General features: G+C 36.6%; 2 protein-coding genes across 7 annotated transcripts in view; both read left to right on the top strand.

Moving 5' to 3' along the window:
• The window catches only part of LOC104896728 (nuclear pore complex protein GP210), a 54,477-nt gene extending 42,971 nt beyond the window's left edge, over positions 1-11,506 (top strand). For 2 of the 6 annotated variants that reach the window (XM_048647443.2, XM_010683516.3), the window contains exons 31-36: positions 1,736-1,813; positions 1,919-2,135; positions 2,546-2,600; positions 10,319-10,410; positions 10,656-10,716; positions 10,845-11,506. In XM_048647443.2, coding sequence (XP_048503400.1) covers positions 1,736-1,813; positions 1,919-2,135; positions 2,546-2,600; positions 10,319-10,410; positions 10,656-10,716; positions 10,845-11,203 — 862 coding nt within the window. In that variant the 3' untranslated portion in view covers positions 11,204-11,506. Of the gene's footprint in view, positions 1-1,735; positions 1,814-1,918; positions 2,136-2,281; positions 2,480-2,533; positions 2,601-10,318; positions 10,411-10,655; positions 10,717-10,844 lie in introns of those variants that run through there. The other 4 variants (XM_048647441.2, XM_010683514.3, XM_010683515.3 and 1 more) reach the window with 3 other exon arrangements.
• Positions 11,507-14,199: 2,693 nt separating this feature from the next.
• On the top strand, positions 14,200-15,333 carry LOC104896758 (uncharacterized). The gene is made up of 2 exons (XM_057395782.1): positions 14,200-14,560; positions 14,981-15,333. Exons 1-2 carry the CDS (start codon positions 14,200-14,202, stop codon positions 15,331-15,333), a joined length of 714 nt encoding a protein of 237 aa, XP_057251765.1.
• The last annotated feature ends 772 nt before the right edge of the window (positions 15,334-16,105 follow it).

The raw sequence follows: 16,105 nt of genomic DNA, 5'->3' as shown, positions 1-16,105 counted from the left end.
TGCTAGGACACGTGGTTTAAGGTGATATGTTGTAGTGTGGTTTTAAAATGATATTTTAGTATAAAGTAGATGTGATAGGAGTTATTGGTAGCATTAATTGAAGGAGAGAGAAAAGGTTGGGTATTTTTTATTTAATAGAGATTTGGACTATGGGCTAAAATAGTGTAAGAATTTTAATATAATAATAATGGGACCATGTCGAAATAAAAGAGTTCAAACTAATTTGGAGAAACAACAAAGGACAGGGTTCGGGGCGAAGGGAGTAGTACTAAAATCTATGTTACTCAGACACGGATTGAGTGTCTACTCGGATACGGGTGTTCAAGTGTCCGACTCGGCTATTTTGTAGAAAAAAAGTCAAGTTTTTAGCTTAAAATGAAGTATTCAAAGTAAAGAGCCGTGTCGGACACGATACGACACCCTGTTTTTGAGGTAAATGAAGGTGAAATTATAATAATTCAAATTATAGAAGCATAATTCGATTGATTATTATTGGATTATCATATATAAGTCTTATGTTGTATTTTTCATACTTAAGAGTTAAGATAAAATACAATATACTTTCGTGTCAATAATAATTTCCCATTTGATATCAAATACATTATGTTCCTAATAACAATTATTTTCTACTTAATATCAAATACAATGATTTCCCATTTGATGTCACTTGTTATTTTTTATCTTTCTTCATTGGTGAACATATTTTTTATCATTAGTTAACATTTTTCCTTTGAAAGTTAAGTCATTCTCTTCTCCCTTACTCGTTACTTTTTGGTAAAAGTTACTCGTTTTTGGTGAATCCTATTAGTCATTAATGTAACACAACTGTATCATCTTCCTGAGTGGTTGCTCTCATTCACATAGGCGTTCAAATATTATAGTTTGGGGTTGAAATGGTTCAGAGAGGTAATATAGTAATACTTTTGTTCTTTTACAAATGACTAGTTCTGGATTTATGGTGTTGCATCAATGTGAGTGTAGTACCTTAATTACTTTACTTCACAATTATTATCTGAATACTTAACATTAATCGCATCTGCCATAGTAAAGCATATGCCATGGTAATTGTCAACCACGTACCATAGTAAGGACTCTAAAGCAATGCTTAATTTCACTGTCATAGTGCCTCCAGATCAAAATTCTTAATAAAGTGATATCCATGAACTCAATATTAAAACTAATAATCCTCTTCACTTAAAATTCTAATCACTTTATACATTTATCCACACTTGGTAATCCTGAGCTGTTCAGTCTCGAAGGCTGTTACCTTATGTTTCTGCTATGCCTGTTCCTTGAGTGTAGGATATTTCCAAAGCGAATGGTGCGTTTCACTCGGATATAACTCTGTAACTAACAATGAAATAACCAAATCTGTTAACAAACATCTAGAGAAATGATCTGGGGTTGTTTCTTTGTGTAATTACTTCTCCTGATTGGCGATTCCCCTACAAGACCTATTCTTACCTTTCTAAAATTAGGTCTACTTGTTCTGATACGTGTTTTAATTGTATTAATTGGAGCCTAGTGTATATTTGACAAATTATGTGCAATTTAGTCCTTTAGCATGAGCGGACATGAGAGCTAGATGGGGATTTTGCTTTATTTCTACCTCCATTTACTCTTGTACTTTTTAAGGTTATACTACCTCTTGTCATACTACCATAATTCATCAATTAATTATAGAATATCCAATAACTATTGTATGTATGATTATGACTCTTTTATTGTGCTATAGCAGTAACCATGGACTTGGAGCTCCCAGCACAAATGTTGAGCTTCCTTATGAATGTCAAGTGGAGCCTACTTTTGTTGGGTATGCACCTTATACTGCCAACATTCCGCACCTTCTGGAAGGACTCGCACTCACTTTTAGGCCTTCTGACTATGCCTTTTATCTGTTCTGTCAAACATCTTGCAGGCATGCTAAGCCATGGAAGGATCTTGACAGTGGTGATTCATATTGCCTTTTCTTCCCTTTCTCTCCTGAACATTTAGCGCATACTGTACCAACATTGAAGGATGAGAGACCAGATATAAGCATCTCCGTGCATGCTAAACTAAGAGAAGCCAGAGACGTGTCCGGCTCCGCGTCTGCACTCTTTCTTGGTGGTTTTTCCATCTTGGATATGGACAAGGTAATGATTGTTTCTAAGCTGGACAAATTATGCTATCACACATATTGGGAGACTAGATGAGTGAGTGACGAACGCCTGCTTGACCTAGTGATAGCGATGTTGCATTAAATTCAGTGTTGTATGATTTTGCCAATGCCTCTTAACAGGCTCTTTCCTGGGACTAGAAGGAACCCAATGAATCCTTCTCAACGTAACAGTTGGAAATGGGCACTTCTAGCCTTACTTCTATTTTCAAGTAGGTTCTCTACATTTGACCCTGGATCTGGAATGCCATGGCCTACTACTGAGAGCAAATAAGGGGATAACACAATGAAACCAATCCATTTGAGTGCATATATTACTTTGCATTAGAAAATTTTGTCAAAATATCTATATGCTTGGTGACAACACTCTATCAGGATATTTTGCAGTTGAATATGTCGCCAAACTCTAACAGAAGCATCATAACACTAGTGGGCAATACAGGTAAATCTTGTCTTCATATGCATAAGTGCGTCATGCTATTTCGGTTTCAAACTTTCAAAGGTGCCAAAAATCTTGATCTTAATCTTCTCTTCATTCTTTTTATGCTTTTCTGATATTGCATGAATCATTTAAACTTATCTTATGCATGGCTTCGTGGTTTTAAAACTCTAGTCTTTCAATTTAGGTCTTTACAAAGCTTGATTTGTCACATTTTACTTTAAGTTCTATCGTTATTTGAACATAAGCCCTTCCATCTCTCTCTCTCTCTCTCTCTCTCTCTCTCTCTCTCTCTCTCTCTCTCTCTCTCTCTCCCTCCCTCCCTCCCTGTTTCTTGCCTTACAAGTAATTGGCCTAAAACTGCAACGGAGCCGGCTACCATGTTCTCTCCCATTATCTCAGGGGGCATTTGGTTGCTATGCTGTAAACGGAATGGAATCAAGAAAGGGGTAGAGGGGGAAAGGAAAGCAAAACCCTTAGATTTAAAGTGATGTTTGGTTGGTAAATTCCATTTCATTTCTTCATCCTCTTACCATTCTTCCACCATAGCACCACCACTCCTCCCTCTCTTGTTGTTTCCTCGCCACCTCTCCCTGTCCCCCAGAACGCAGCCGGGTTTTCGTCATCCCCCTCCCCTTCGTAGCATGCCGTCACGTTCTACCCCTCGCCCTTCTACGGTTCGCTTTTCCCCCTCCCCTCCCCTACCCTTCCCTGTTCGTCGCGTTCTACCCCTCCCCTTCCTTGTGCTATCGCGTTCTTCCTCTTTCCTTCCCTGCCTGCTGCTTGTCCAGTTGTCCCCCTCCCCTCCCCTTCGCTACTCGTCGTTCTTTTTTTTCTAGGGTTTGTGCCTTGTGGGTGATCGGGTTGATTGGGGTGCGCGTGGAGGGGTGTAACACCCCAAAACTTTGGTTCTAAAACTTTATGAAATATTCACTTTTCATTAAAATATCTGAACAAACCTTTAGGGTGTTACCGTTGCATCTATTGTTAAAAATAAATGCAAGGCTAATTATTAAGAATAAAATTTTTACTCATAAACCAAAGTATCAAAATAAACCAAACTAAGTTGTCTACTTTATACCAAATCAAAACTAAACAATCTCAAATGACAGTACTGTAATGTTTATTAAACTAGGTGAACTTAAAAACTATAAATTCACTCATTCCTGCAACGTAGTCCCTTTCACCAACCTGCACAATATAAATAAGAAAAGAGCAAAGAAAAACAAAAATACAAAAATTAGCGAAAGCTAAGTAATTACAACTCCATCCCGTAAAATAATAATAATAATAATAATAGTTATATTTTAAAAATAATTTTTATAGCATAATACAGACAAATATAACGTAATACAGACAAGTATAACATAATACAAACAAGTATATAATATGATTAACCATTTCAATTATTCAAGTTTATATGAGTTATACACAACAATTTTAATTATTAGAAGGGAACCGAACGTCAGTAGGCCGGGACTAATCCCAGTAACCACCTACTTCAACATGGGTCGTCACCCAGATATCGTTTTGCAGAACGTCACGAGTGTGCACACCCCTCTCTAATCTAATGGGTATTCGCAATGCGCACCAATAGTATTAGGAGGAAGACAATAAAAAGTTGTAACAGAATAAAATTAAGTATTGTTCACAGGGAAAAAAAATGCGCTCGCGGTCGCGTTCGCGGGAACGGTCGCGTTGTCGCGGGAACGGCTTGTAACGGCGAAATAGAACGTTTCGCGGCCGACGCGGCGTGAATTTTTTAAAAAAATTCACATTAATATGTTTTAACCTTATTTCCATTTTTTTAGTTTATGAAGCATTATTACAACATAATATAATCAAATCTAATAGAATATGATGTTTCCTTAACTATATAATTAAATCGTAAAAAAAATTTGGCCAATGTTTGAAAAGAACGGATGTAACGGGGATAAAATCGTTCTAACGCGGCGAGTTTGCGTTACGGAACGGACAACGCGGCGAGAAGTACGTGAATTTTATTATGGCGTTCCGTAACGGGATTTCGCGGAACGGCAAATCCAAAATCCGTTACAGAACGACCGTTCTGTAACGGAACGGGAGAGTTTTAATTCCCTGATTGTTCATCACCTATGGAGGATCCAAGTTCACATGATTATTCCCTCAATATTATTTCTACTTTACGTGATTAATATATTTTAATAGTTATGGCACATCAAAAATCACATTAACATTAACATGAACGTCTTTAGTTCAAATAATATTTTTCACAACTTAGCCACTTAATAAAATTATAATAATCAACGTCCATAATTCATAGTAACCAATATTTCCATCATTAGAGCCTCATAGAGTCACAATATATATCAACTTATAATACCGTTCGTTACATCATTAACACACTAGTTATACCCATTAAGTACATTATCAATATTAGAATAATTTTAATACGATGGTATAATTAGGTACATTAAAAAAATCCACTTTCATAACAACAATACCAGTAGATACATATATATTATACGCAGGGATAATAGTACTATAGTAATAATAATAATAATAATTTTAGTCATAGAAAGTACTATACGATTCCTGTTACATAATATACATCTAACATTTACACATAGCACATACAATTCCTAACGGGATTCTAGTTGTTGATGGACATTGTGAATTCCTCAAACGCGTCCCAAATATAGCAATATCAACTAAAAGTCGCCTTTTACGAAGTTTCCGTCTACAACAAATAATATTACCTAAAGTTAGATATCTGATATAATATCCCGGAAGAATAATTAACCAAAGTTACAAAATAAATAATTAACAAGGTTAAATAATCAAAGTTAGAAAGATAAAAAGAAAGAAAGAAAATTTTCTTTTAAAAAAATATTTGTATAAAACGTGACAATGTCACTGTGGTAAGGAACCAAAAGATTTTTGCAGGTTGACGTGTGACAGCAAAGTCACAATTCATCAGTGACTTTTGCTGCACACCCTTTTCTTTTTGTTTTAAAAAAAATAAATTCAAAACTTAGACATTCATGTTGCAGCACGCAAAAGAAAACCACAGAAAGAGGAAGGAGAAAGGAAGAAAGAGAAAGAAGAAGAAGACCGACGCCTACTCTGGCCAAGTCGTCGGAATTGTAGTCTCGGGTTTTAATAAATATATATATATTTTTTTTTTCTGGTTGAAACCTTTGAAATACAACAATGGTGGATTTAGATCTGAAATTTAAAACTTACCAAAAAGATGAAGAAAGTGTATTTCGTGAGAATTTTTTTGGGTGTTAGGGGATATATATATGTATGTAAATCTAGGGTTTCACTAAAAGATAAGTATTTAAAAAAAAAATTTAATCCTTTCTCAAAACCAACTCAAATTATAATTTCAGAATTTTCTTTTCTCTCTATCTTTCTTTTTGAACGGAAATCTGATTTTAAAAAGATAAAATTCTGATTTCGAAATTTTTTTTTTTTAAAGATTAAAAAAAAATCTGATTTACCAAATAAAAACGGGTTTCATAAAAATCTGATTTATTATGATTTTACTTTATTTTTTAGAATTTTATATTTATAAAATCTTATTATAACAAAATAAATTTTAAAAAATAGTTATAAAAATTTGGGATATTACAAGGGGTCGGTCACGTGGTCGCCTTCCGGTGGTCATGTTATGGTGGTCGGATGGGTGGTGGTCGTTGTGGTTGTGTGTTCAGGTGGTGGTTGGGTGGTCAAGGAGATATTCAATATTGGGTTGGGGGGGGGGGTTGGGGGAAAGAAAGTTGAGGACTTTGGGGGATAAGAGGAGGGTAAAGGGTATCATTAAAGTGTGCAAACAAACAATAATTAAAGAAATCAGGTTACTTGATTCTCTTATCCTTTCCACAAGAGCCCCCAACCAAACACCCCATCAGTTCTTATCCTTACTATTTCTCTTTCCTACCAAACACTATAATATCTCCACCACACCTTTTTCATGACCATTATGCTCTATCCCCCCTACACCATAAAGGGTTCATTATCCCAGTTTCACTTATCAATGTTATCCCCTTACATTGCTTGACGTTTTTATTGATTTGTGTCTAATAGAACACAACAAGGTAAGAGAAAAGGGGTGTTTACAAGAGAGGCTGGTTCTCACAAACTTAAATTGATCAAACATAAATATATATCAGGATTAATATGTGAAAATACCTCAAACATGTCACTTTTTCCTTCTATTGTTTTAACTATCATATTTGAACTTTTTCCTAAATGGGAAATTTATGAGATACCCATGATGTTTGACGTAATTCTCAAATTGCCCCACATTTGGGGGATTCCCATATACCCCTGAATTTTGACTTTGTGCTCAAAATACCCTTACTATTGACTGTCCTCTAATGCCGTTAGGGTCCCCCCCCCCAATCCCTCATTAATAAACCTCTAAGCTTTTTCTCTCCCCTCACTTTCATGCTCTTTCCCTCCCAATCTTCATTAATTGTTACTTGCAAAATTGAAAACCCATAATCTTGCTCGAAATCAAACTATTCATTAAAACAAAAGAATTTTTTTGTTTAATCTATATTATACCTTATTGAATCTAAGCAAGGAGATTAATGGTTGGGAAGCTCTGCCCATATTCTAGCCAACAACCACGAAGGGTTCCAGCACGTGTCCTCGGCAGCACCACTCACCAGCAGCAAGCAGCCACCACTAAAGTCGCTGCCAGTCAATGGACTGAGTCGCAAAAATCAGGTCAAAGCCCAGCCACGGCAATTCTCCCCTCCTATCTACGCCACCTTCTACCGCCCAGATTCACCAAATTCCGCCCGCCGCCGTGGCTCCACCGTTGCAAGAAATTGTGGGCAAAATTTTTGAATCAATTTAACGAACTATAATATGAATTTATTTAGTTAGTTGAGAATTTGATGAAAAATCTCTATTAACCACAAAATCTAATTATAATTCAAAATTAGTGGCAGAAATGTATCCGAAAATTAAAGAAAGCAACAATGGAAGATGGTGGTAGGGGAGAGAAAAAGTTTAGAGGCTCATCTATGGAGCACGGTGAGAGGAGGGAGAGAAAAACCAAAACGTCGTCAGAACGCTGTCAATAGTAAGGGTATTTTTAGCAGAGAGTCAAAGTTTAGGGTATTTGAGTAATTCCCCAAATATGAGTGGCAATATAAGAATTACGTTAAATCTCAAGGGTATCTCAAGAATTTTCCCTTTCCTAAATGATACTCAAATAAATAAATGAAACCCATTTTGCGCTACTTCTGTTTTACCAAATTATCATCCAAGTAGGTCTGGAGAGGTACTTTGAGAGGTGGAAGATATGATCTTTAGGCTACATGATAATTTCTTTGTAGTTTCCATGATTTCGTATATGGTTTTTGAAAAAAATTTGAAAATAGATTAGAAAAAAGGAAAACAGATGGGCCCTTAGTGGTTCCCATATATATGTTCCTCATTTTTTAGAAAAAGTGAAAACTAAAAAAGGATAGGCCCTTAGTGATCCAACGAGTGAAAACCATATTTTTTCTTTTACTGGTTTTCTCCTCAAGCAAGAAAGTGAAATTCCTACCACGCTTACTTGGACGGTATGGTATAAATAAGTTGGAAAGTTGTGTAAATTATGTGTTGTCGAATAAAAAAACTCAAATGGACCCGATGTACTTGGTAATTTATTTTAGTTTCATATAATGAGTTCTATAAAGAGATAGTGAACTTATATACAATATAGTAGATTTTATTAATGGAAAATATAAAGTGAAGTTATATGCAATATAATGGAGGAATTTATTAAAATGTTTTAACATACAGGTTGATCTAAGTTGTGTAGTATATATATCATGACATGTGTTCTGACATATGGAATGATTTAGTTTCTGCATGATATAGTGAGTGTCTAAATGATATAGTAAGATTCTGCTTATAATGTGTGTTTGAATGATCTATTGTGTGTCTGATTGATATAGTGTGTGTGTGTTTGAATGATATAGTGAGTGTGTCCGAATAATTTAGTGAATTTTTGCATGATATAGTGTGGGTATGAATCATATAGTGGGTTTCAGTATAATATAGTAGGTTTCCACATGATATAGTGGATTGTTCAGTAATGATACGTTCTTTTGGCCCGGTGCAAACTAATGTGAAGGTGAACTGGGTCCACACAAGTCAGATTGGTTGTCGAAATGCGTTTGTCAAGACAACTAAAATCTACATGTCAAAATTAGGGAACCGAAATTGACATATGTAGATGCATTTATGGAATGACCTTTCCTTTTGTGTGTCCACGGACGCATGCAAGTTTTTGTGAAAGAGAGTGAGAGAGAGTATACATGTGTGTAAGCGTGTGTAAAAGAGATTAAGAGAGACGTAAACAAACAGCATTTTGAAATGCTTTGATCAATGAAGCCAAAAAGTTGAAGAATTTGAACTCGTTGTGAAGTTAATACTAAATCATAAAAATATCTCTAGCTCTGTCACTATACCAGCATTACTAAGTGAATGGCCAATTTTAGGAGACGAGACCAATTATTCTTCTGAACGCTATTGATTGCTTGTTTGATCTCATCTGTGCAAACTTTTTGAGCAAAAACTTGTTCAACACAGATAGTAGACAAGGTGTATGGTTGGTTACAGTGATTTCATTTTACACTATTGCTTCATTGGAGACCAAGACAGGAAAAATGGAGAAATCAGGAACGAGGGAGGGGAGGAGGCCAAGACAGGAAAAATGAAAATGCAGCAGAGCTTCCTTTTCTTTCCTTTCATATGCGGTCTTTTTGAGGCAGATTCATTCTTGTTTCAAGCAGAACAAGAGGATTCAGTGGCTGAAAATTTCTTCTTATTCTTCGCATTGTGAATCCTGTTCATGTGAACTCATTACTATATGTGTGTCTTTGTTTACATATACACTCAAAGAAACCTTTTTACCTGTCGAGACTTGTGAGTAATGAAGCTATGTACATGTGGACCTTTGCACTTCCGACAGATGATAAGTCAACATGTGGCCCTTGCCCATCAGTATCATTATTCTACGCAGGGGACTGAAAGTTATGCATGTGTCTCACAACCTGAAACTAGTTTCCTTTATAGATTTAAATCAAATAAACCTTCTAGTTGAGACACAAGATATGAGTATGCTTTCATGTAAACCATGCAGTTTTGTTGCTTATCTAACTTCTATCGTTGTGTTTGCCATGATGCCTGTAATCATGAGTTAAAAGACATGCTGCATTTTGTAACACACTGACCATTGCATTAATGCGACTTCTCCTATTTTCTTGTCCCATTAAGTCCCTCAAAGTCTGAGCCTCGTACACAATAGACAGTCTTGACTACACTATGAGCTTATAAATAGAATCATCAGGTGATTCAGATCGCAATGCTCCTGTAAGAAATATTAATAAAACCATATGGGATGACAGATAAATTAATAGGCTCTTCTACACCAAAAAAGTTGTAACCACCTTGAGACCCCCCCCCCCCTTAGGATCTCCCAATCTCCCCAAAAGTAGAGAACTTTCTCTTTTTACTCCACAGCTTGGTTTAGCGTTCTCTAATCTTCAATTAAATAGCTCCAATGCGTATATTAACGTGAGTTGTCTAGTGTTCCTTTTGCTTCTTTTACTCCTTTTATTGATGATGTGCAACAATGCTATTTAACATTTTAATTTGAAGAGGCCTGTGCGTCTCTTTGTGGCATGTCTTTATGGGTACTGATGAACCAGACTGTATTTCTAGCACAGATGTTAGTCTGCACTGGTTGAACCGAGATCTATTCACGGTTAGGACCTTGGTTAAAGAAGGTTCTGGCATTGGTGGACGTGCACTATATGAGGTAATTGTTTTTTCCCCCAAAAATAATGTGAACCTCCACAAGGTTTCATCCTTACATTTGTTAAGTATTAAAGACTGGATATAATCTTTTAGTGAATCTCAAGCATCATGACATTGATGACCAGCATAAAATTAAGAACTGGTTCTTGAAGCATAAAAGACAGGCAAAACAGAGTGTGATGCAGGTGGTATGTAACTGGGTGAAAATTTTAAGCTTACCATTTTGCCTTTTACGCATATCTTCAGGTCGAAGTGCTAAAACGAAAGCCTTTCAAGGAAATACTTACATTTACTCTCCCAGTCAATGGTAATCCCCTGGCTCTCCACTGTCCATATATCGCATAGAATTTTGGGACAATACATGTGTTTTCTTCTTGTATTTCTGCCAGCACATGTATATTCGAGTCTATTTGAACATCATATCTGATCTAACAGGGCAGAGGGTGGATCTAATTGTAAACTATGAAGCAGACAAGGAAAAGGAATCAACTATTAATAGCACACTATTGGCAGGAGCTATGGGTTTTACACTATTGATACTTAGTATTATCATCTATAAATGTTTCCTTGGCAGACCTGATAGTACTCACCCGTCTGTTCGCTCATCTGTTGCTTTTCAAGCACAAAATATTGCTGCACCTCAGACTCCTGATCGTACTAGCCTTGCTCCTCAAACTGAACGGTCCCCTCAGACACCCCAGCCCTTCATCGACTATGTGAGGAGAACGATAGATGAAACTCCGTACTATAGGCGTGAAAGGAGGAGAAGGTTTGATCCACAAAATACCTATTAGCTCTGTAGTTGGGGATTGAATACACATTGCAAATCGGCCTGTATAAAACTTCCAACTGATAGAGATCATGATATCTAACGATAAGGATGATATCAAATTGTAGCATATACTCTATGTTAGTCTCTAGATTGGTATCCGCCTATCCTACCTTATGTATGGATGTATGTCATTGTAAGTTCGTGTATCTTTTAGTTTCCGTAGTCTCGAATATTCAATTCTTTTAGTGCTTCTCTGTTGTTCTAAAAGCATTGTGTAAATAATATGGAAATTGAATGCAAAAATTCTGTCCTCCATTAATTCTCACATGGTATTAGAGTTTTGAACTTCTGATCAAATCAAAATCACTACTACTTTGCAGTCACGTCCTAATAGTATTGGAGCTCACATAAAATACTTAGCACCTGGGGTTTGGTCGCACAGGGATAAAAAGAAGGAAATAAATCACTCTGGTTGCTTGCGTTCCAAATGCCCTTTTTTTTTTTTAAACAAAGGAAAGGAAAGAACTAGGGAGGATCCCAAGATTTGGGCCACCCTAAAGCATCCTTGCGGATGATTACAGCGAAAGATAAATCAGGAACATCAAACCAATAGGTTGTTGACACCGTTGAGTGACCACGATGAGCCATCCAATCTGCTGCCGCATTAGCTTCCCTAAAAACATGACTTACTTGCACATCTTCAAACAGGCCCAAATCTTTCACTGTGTCAACAATAATGGAATGTATCGTCCAAGGGATCTTCCAAACCTGCTTAATTGCATTAATAACAGCCAAATTATCACCTTCCACCATCAATTTGGTAATCCCAAGAGACCTAGCCCCTCTAAGACCTTCCCGGAGACCCCTAGCCTCTGCTTCTAAAATAGAGGCATCTATATCTAAGTTCCCAGCAGCACACAAATGAATAACGCCTTCAGAATCACGAATAACAAACCCAAAAGCTGCTTGCCCACTAGCCAGCTTAGACCCGTCAAAATTAAGCTTAAAGTAATCGGCCGGCGGGGGGGTCCAAACCACCTGGTCCCTTATAATCCTCTTCCCTTTGTGACCTGCCGAGAGAGACAAACTAGAATCCACTTTCGCTCCCACAGCTCCTAAAATAGTAAGATTATGAACAAAAGCTTTGACCATCATACTAACCTTTCGAGGTGAAGACGAGTCCTGGCGAAAAATAACCCCATTACGCGCATACCACACAAACCACCACACAATAGCGAAGCACTCCACTTGGGACGCTGAAAAGGAAGATTTTAAAGAAATTAATTACTCGTGAAAGGGAACACCATCCTCAATTAAAGTAGGGATACACCAATCCATCAATTCACGAAGCTCTTCAAACACATCAATCGTAAACGGACATTTAGAAAATAAATGCGCAACATCTTCCGAATTGTGGTTACAAAACACACACTCCAACGGAAGAAAAACATGGCTTAGCTCTAATCTTTTCTTAGTAGGAAGTCCATTATGACATAATTTCCATAAGAAAAATCTAATCTTGGGCGGGATTTTCAACTTCCAAATCCAACTAAACGGCGAAGGAGAAACTTGCTGCCTACTAATGCCTTGCAGCAGCTCCACCCCTGACTTAACTGAATACTTACCATCAGGAGCAAGACCCCACACCCTTTTATCATGACACGTATTGCTCGGGAGGAAATACTTAGCTATAGAGTTTGAGATTTCTAATGGAACAAATTGCCTAAGCAACGAAACATCCCACTGCCTATCAGGAGTAATAAAGAAACTGACTCTTAAAGCCTCCGACCCACTTGGGATATTACAACTATCACCCAGAGCATTCTTAAAAATCCAATTATCATACCAAAAAGAGATACTCTCCCCGTTGCCGACAATCCACGTTAAACCCTTCCTAAAATCACTTTGAAGATTCATAAGTCTTCGCCACTGCCATGAGACATTCGTTTTAGTTTTATAAGTAAACTGGCTGCAATTTTGAGCTTGATTGAGGTATCTTTTTGGGCTTGATTGAGGTATTTTTTCGTATTCTTGCTTTTATTATGTTCAATTCTATGTAAACTTTCAAAAAAATTCACAAATAGTCTCTACAAGTTATGTTTTTGTTGCTTTATAATTGTTGATTGCAATCAAACTTATTACGTTCAAAATCAGTAATTCGTTTGAATTATATTATTAGATTTTTGATTGCAATCATTTTTGAAGGTTTTGAAGAATTTTTGAATTCAATCGCTGACTTTTTTTTTTTAGAATGGATTATGAAATGTATGAAGGTTTTGAAGAATTTTTATTAGCGGATGCAGCAGATAATGAAAGTGAATCAGCAAATCAAGTCATTCATAATCAACTAGAAGTAGTTGATGCAACACATAATGAAAATGAACCATTAGATGCAATGATTCATAATCAACTACAACCAGTTGATTCAATTGTTGAAGAATGTACTGGTAACAGAAATTCTTGGCAGAATATGTTATTTATTTTTTTGGCAGAAATATGTTGTTATTTTATATCTGAATATGACATTATGTATTTTGTTATAATAGTGACTTTATGGCCTAAAGTGGTCACTGATTAAGGCTTTGTGGTGTCTTTTTGTGATTTGTGGCAGAAGACGAGCTTGATATTAGTGGTAGTCTTATTGGTGTGCAAAAGAAAACAATTGAGGAATTGTATCGTCTGCATTCTGGAGCATTGGGTTTTAGCATTAGGAAGTATACATCTAGGATTGGTAGGGTTGAGGGAAATGTGTATTTAACGAAGGAAAAGTACTTTGTTTGTTCGTGTCATGGAAAACCGGATGGTCAAAGTGATTTTGTTTCTGTTCCGGATGTTGTTGTTGATGAGGATGGCAATGAGAGAAAGCGGAAGCAACGGAGGGTTATTTTACAAAGAGGGGTGTAATGCAATGATGAGGGTGAAGTTAAATGATTCGGGGATGTATGAAGTTATAGGTCATGTGCTTGTGCATAATCATGAGCTTACACGTACTGAGTGACAACATTACCACCGTTCAGAATGGGCCATTGGGATGGCAAAGCGAAAGAAATTACTGTTATGACAGAAGCATCAATGCGTCCTGCTGTGCAATATCGATATGAATGTCACCAATATGGTGGTGCAGAGGCCCTTGGTCACACTTCTCGTGACCACTACAATTTTGTGAATAGGCTAAAGATGAAGGCAATTGAAGGAGGTGATGCACAAGTTGTCATCGATAAGCTTAGCCAAAGGGCTGCTCATGAGGATGACTTTTTTATAGGGTTAAATTGGATAGCATGGGTAGGTTGTGTAATGTGTTGGCGCGATTCTATGATGAAGGATGATTATGAATTGTATGAAGATTTACTGTTTTTGATACCACTTATCGTACAAATAGGTATAATTTGATATTGGTGCATTTGTGGGTATAAACAATCATTGGAAATATATATAATTTTGGGTGTTGCTTTTTGTCGGACGAGACAATTGATACATTTGTTTGGCTCTTTGAGATTTTCAAGAAATGTACGGGTGGAGTTTGTCCTGTATCAATATTTACAGACCAGGATCAGGCTATGAGCAATGCTTTGTCTCAGGTAATTTTGTTTAAATTTTTGAGTCCTTTTATCTTATATGTTAATGCACTAAACTGGTAACTTATAAAGGTATAATGAGTACTTAATAGAAAACTGACATTTATGACGTAATTATTATTATGTAATGTTTAGGGATTATGTTATGTTGGTCACTAAATGACATAAAATGGTTACTTAATGGATTTATCTGGGTACGGATATCTTAAATGTGTTTATAACAGAATTGGGGTATGTAGGTGTTCCTAACACGAGGCGAGGCTATGCCAGTGGCATCTTTATCAGAATGCAGTTAGTCATTTGGACTTTGAAGAGTGATGACACATTTTCCGATGCTTTTAAGAATTGTCTTCGTGGTTGTTATGATAGCGTTGAGTTTGAGGCAAGTTGGGATTATATGATGAAGAAGTATGGCCTAGAAGGAGACAAGTGGTTTGCTCGTTTGTATCAGTTGAAGGATAAGTGGTCCACAGCATTGAGTAAGGACTTCTTCTCAGCTGGAATTTTGTCTTCCCAACGTAGTGAAAGTACTAATAATGCTATAGGCTTTCAAGCTTCCAAGACAACAAGCTTGTAGATTTTTTGTATGTTTCAAAACAATATTTCACGATGGAGACAAACTGAAACCAATGATGAATTTGTTGATTCTAAATCTGTCCCTAAGTCTTATTTTCCTATGACGGGTATGTTGAGACATGCTAGTCAAATTTACACAGCTACAATGTTTAGGGATTTTGAGCAAGAATTTGGGTATTCTTTGGTACTATTTGTGAGTTGTTGACTATGGATGACACAATATTAGTTTATATAAGTGTGGCCTGAGAAGCATCCACAACGGACACACCAAGTCACTTTTGATTGTGTCAACAAGTTTGTACAGTGTTTTGTAGGAATTATGAGAGGTGGGAGAGATGTTAGTACATTGCCTAAGGGTACTTCACATGCACTCGGTTAGTGAGATACCTTCATCTTATATTTTAAGGCGGTGGACAAAGTTTGCCAAAAACAGAAGTTTGGGACCGTTTGAAGCAACAACGGATGAATGTCATCACTAAAGAAAGATTGCATTCCTTGGCGATTTCAAATGTCTAGGTTGTATAACAATCTCATCATAGAAGATCATGATAATGAAGAGGCAAGGAAGATAATGGAGAAGGGTTATATGCTGATCTTGCTGATGTGCTGACTGTTTTTGCTAATATTAACTTAGGTGATTCAGAATCAGGTGTTGGAGAATCAACTGCATCAAATTCCTCTACTTACGTTTTTTGATCCTCCTTGGGTTAAAACGAAAGGAAGAAGTGTGAGGCCGAAAAGTGGAATTGAGAAGAGCAAGAGGGGCAGAGGTC

Source organism: Beta vulgaris, chromosome 6 (genome assembly GCF_026745355.1).
Source record: "Beta vulgaris subsp. vulgaris cultivar EL10 chromosome 6, EL10.2, whole genome shotgun sequence".
NCBI lineage: Eukaryota > Viridiplantae > Streptophyta > Magnoliopsida > Caryophyllales > Amaranthaceae > Beta > Beta vulgaris.
The sequence above is the reverse complement of the archived record's forward strand: the minus strand, read 5'-3'. Positions and strand labels throughout refer to the sequence as shown.